This window comes from Cebus imitator, unplaced genomic scaffold (genome assembly GCF_001604975.1).
Source record: "Cebus imitator isolate Cc_AM_T3 unplaced genomic scaffold, Cebus_imitator-1.0 Scaffold18, whole genome shotgun sequence".
Taxonomy (NCBI): domain Eukaryota; kingdom Metazoa; phylum Chordata; class Mammalia; order Primates; family Cebidae; genus Cebus; species Cebus imitator.
The window spans coordinates 8,902,056-8,906,184 of record NW_016107333.1 but is presented as its reverse complement, the minus strand read 5'-3'; the positions used below and the strand labels follow the sequence as shown (position 1 = coordinate 8,906,184).

The window sequence follows — 4,129 nt, the reverse complement described above, 5'->3', positions numbered from 1 at the left end:
GAGATGAGGCCTCTCTCTGTCCCCCCGACTGGAGTGCAGTGATGCGATCATGGCTCACTGTAGTCTCTATCTCCTGGCTCAAGTGATCCTCCCGCCTCAGCCTCCTGAGTAGCTGGGACCACAAGTGCATGCCAACATGCCTGGCTAATTTTGGTATTTTTTTTTTGTAGAGACAGGGTTTCGCCATGTTGCCCAAGCTGGTCTTGAACTCCTGGACTCAAGTGTTCCGCGTGCTTCCCAAAGTGCTGAGATTATAGTCCTGAGCTACTGGGCCTGGACTTACAGTAATTTTTTTTTTTTAATTTAATAGAGGAACACAAAAATGTCTTCGATTCAACCTTGTTAGTTAAATGATAAATTGGCCAGATGCTCTACAAAAAGGAAAAAAACTTAGGCATGGTAGCACATGCCTATAGTCCCAGCTACTCCAGAGGCTGAGGTGGGAGGATCACTTGAGCCTGGGAGGTGGGTTGCAGTGAGCTGAGATTGTGCTACTGCACTCCAGCCTGGACAACAGTGAGACCCTGTTCCAAAAAAGAAAAGAAACATTAATATTTTTGGAGCAGTTTGGTAGGCTCAGTCAATTTGATTTAGCAACCTCGCTCTGTTGCCCAGGCTGGAGTGCAGTGGTGTGTTCTCGGCTCACTGCAACCTCTGACTCCTGGCTTTAAGCAATTTTTTTTGCCTCAGCCTCCCGAGTAGCTGGGATTACAGGCAACCGCCATAATACCTGGCTAATTTTTTTGTATTTTTTTTTTCTTTTTTCTTTCTTTATTCCTGTTAGCCAATGGAATTCTCAGTCAAAGTTTTTTGTATTTTAATAGAGATGGGGTTTCTCCATGTTGGCCAGGCTGGTCTTGAACTCTGGACCTCAGGTGATCTGGCCGCCTTGGCCTCCCAAAGTGCTGGGATTACAGGCATGAGCCACTGTGCCTGGCCTTATTTTTCTTTCTAGTAGTCATTTTATTGTCATGATGATTACCAATAAAGAACAGGAGCTTTAAAATTTAGTAGAAACATTCCTTTTCTCCATATTATAGGCGTCTGGCTTGCAAGTATGTTGTAGAATGTATGGGGTAAAACCAGAGTCTTGTTATAGATTTTAAAAATTGACTTCACATGTAGTCAGTAAAGCTTTTGGTTTTTGTAGGTCTACTTCACAACTTTTAAAATTATATTTGGTTTAAGTGGGTCTGGGAAAAAGTTCACCATGCTGCTTTAATTGTATTTTTCTGTTGTTCTTTATTCAGGGGCTGCCTATTGTCAGTTTATGGACATGCTGTTTCCTGGCTCCATTGCCTTGAAGAAAGTGAAATTCCAAGCTAAGCTAGAACACGAGTACATCCAGAACTTCAAAATACTGCAAGCGGGTTTTAAGAGGATGGGTGTTGACAAAGTAAGTAAATGTTATTGTTTTATTGAGGTTAATGTTTCTTAACTAATGATATAAGGATATAGATGCTAGTGTTTTTTTGTTTGTTTTTTTTTGAGGCGGAATCTCACTTTGTCACCAGGCGGGAGTGCAGTGACTTGATCTCAGCTCACAGCAGCCTCTGCCTCCCAGGTTCAAGTGATTCTTCTACCTCAGCCTCTCCAGTAGCTGGGATTACAGTTGTGCACCACCATGTCCAGTTAATTTTTGTATTTTTAGCAGAGACAGGGTTTCACCATGTTGGCCAGGATGGTCTTGATCCCCTGACCTCGTGATCCGCCTGCCTCGGCCTTCCAAGGTGCTGGGATTACAGGTGTGAGCCACTGAGCCTGGCTGATGCTTGCTTATTTTTTTTTGCTAGCTTTGGACATTTTCTTTTTCCCCAATTTATCTAGTTAACTTTTCTCCGTTAACACAGAATTTACTGGGCAGAGCAGTTTCCCTCTACCTTCTTGCCCCTATTTCCTTTGCTGTCGTTCTTCATCATCTGTGAAGTTAGTAACTGTTTAGAAGAGTCAACCTGTAAATTTGTACAGTGATTTTTATTTTTATTTTATTCTTACGGTTTTCTTTTTGAGATGGAATTTTGCTCTTGTTGCCCAAGGTGGAGAGCAATGGCACCATTTTGGCTCACTACAGCCTCCTCTCACGTTCAAGTGATTCTCCTGCCTCAGCCTCCCGAATAGCTGGGATTACAGGCGTGTACCACCACCCCCAGCTAATTTTATATTTTTAGTAGAAACGGGGTTTCTCCATGTTGGTCAGGCCAGTCTCAAACTCCCGACCTCAGATAATTTGCCTGACTCAGCCTCCCAAAGTGCTGGGATTACAAGCATGGGCCACCGCACCTGGCTACACAGTAATTTTTTATAAATAAAAATCACTGGCCGCCAAGGTGGGTGGATCACGAGGTCAGGAGATCGAGACCATCCTGGTGAACATGGTGAAACCCCATCTCTACTAAGAATATAAAAAAATTTTGTATTTGAGTGTGGTGGCACAGGCTTGTAGTTCCAGCTACGCGGGAGGCTGAGGCAGGAGAATTGCTTGAACCTGGGGCGGAAGTTGCAGTGAGCTGAGATTGCCCACTGCACGCCAGCTGGGGTAACAGATCTAGTAGTCTGGGATCTAAGTCTCTTAATCTGCATTTATTTCTGTAAAAGCTTACTGTATGTAGCATAGTTCCAATAGAGAAAATTCTAGGCCAGGCATGGTGGCTCACACCTGTAATCCCAGCAGTTTGGAAGTTGAGGTGGAGAAGATTCTAGAAATACTTGCTTTTTGTAGAAAGATACAAGGAGGCACCGTGATGGGTGCTAGAAAACTACCTTCTGCCCCCAAAGTTTTTTGAAGGTAACAGAAACATGGTCCACCAGACATGGTTTAGCACAAACACCTCTGTTTTAGCAGATAATAGATTAAGTAGTTTGTCCCTTCCCCCATGCTTTGAAGGGTTTATCCTTTTTATTTGAAGATGGATTCTTGCTCTGTCGCCAGGCTGGAGTGCAATCGCGTGGTCTCGGCTCATGCAACTTCCACTCCCAGGTTCAAGTGATTTGCCTTCCTCAGCCTCCCGAATAGCTGGGACTACAGGCACGGGCAACCGTGCCCAGCTAATTTTTTGTATTTTAGTAGAGATGGGGTTTCATTATGCTGGCCACGGATGGTCTGGATCTCCTGACCTCGTGATCTGCCCGCCTCAGCCTCCCAAAGTGCTGGGATTACAGGCATGAATCACTGCACCTGGCTGGATTTATCCTTTTAAGCCATTTTTTGGGGATAACTTTTTTTTTTTTTTTTTTGGCAAAAGTGACACCCCCAATTATCTTGCTGGTGTGTCTAGTTTTTATTTATTTTGAAATCAGGCTTATTTTTTCTTTTACTTTTGTCTCTATTCAATATGTAAAATAGGTGTTTATAGAATAAGAATATCACTTAGTTTCCAGGCATATTTTAAATAGGTATAGCTTATATACAGTAATTTTGCATTCATTATCATGGAATCATATTTTATTTTTTGAATATGGAAAATGTCTATAAAGCATATAAAAGTAATAATAGTATATAAATAATAAATAGTAAATAAATAGTGTAATGATCCTTCATGTACCTCAACGGTTAGCATGGCCAATTTTGTTTTAGATCTAATTCTATCCCATCCTATGTATTCCTGGGTTATTGAAGTGAGTACAGAGATAATATTTGTGAATATTTAAGTATTATACAAAGTAATTTTAAAAAATTATGTTTGTCAGAGGGGTGTATATAGTTAGATTATTGCATGTATTCTTTTTATAATAAATAAATTGCATCTGGAATTGTTGGAGAATAAAAGATAATTAAAAGCCAGGCATGGTGGCCCATGCCTGTAGCTACTCTGGAGGCTGAAGCAGGAGGATCACTTGAGCTTAGGAGTTTGAGGCAGCAGTGACCTATGATTGGACCACTACAGACTCCAGCCTAGGCAATAGAGCAAGACCCCATCTCTTAAAAAAAAAAAATAATTAAAAAGTTAAGTTCTGGCCAACACTTTAGTGATTTGAATACTTGAAAACATAGTATTCTTGTACAATAAAAATACAAGGTCCTTATGTATATTTGTTGTTACTGTTTGTGGTTTTTTTGTTTTGTTTTGTTTTTTGAGTTGAGGTCTTGTTGTTACTGTTGTTTGTGTTTTTTCAGTTTTTTTTTTTTTTT

General features: G+C 41.0%; 1 protein-coding gene across 3 annotated transcripts in view; it reads left to right on the top strand.

Annotated features, from left to right (window-relative positions):
• The window catches only part of MAPRE1 (microtubule associated protein RP/EB family member 1), a 31,451-nt gene that overhangs the window by 15,040 nt on the left and 12,282 nt on the right, over positions 1 to 4,129 (top strand). For all 3 annotated transcript variants that reach the window (XM_017514465.1, XM_037733300.1, XM_037733303.1), the window contains exon 3: positions 1,251 to 1,396. In XM_017514465.1, coding sequence (XP_017369954.1) covers positions 1,251 to 1,396 — 146 coding nt within the window. The remainder of the gene's footprint in view (positions 1 to 1,250; positions 1,397 to 4,129) is intronic.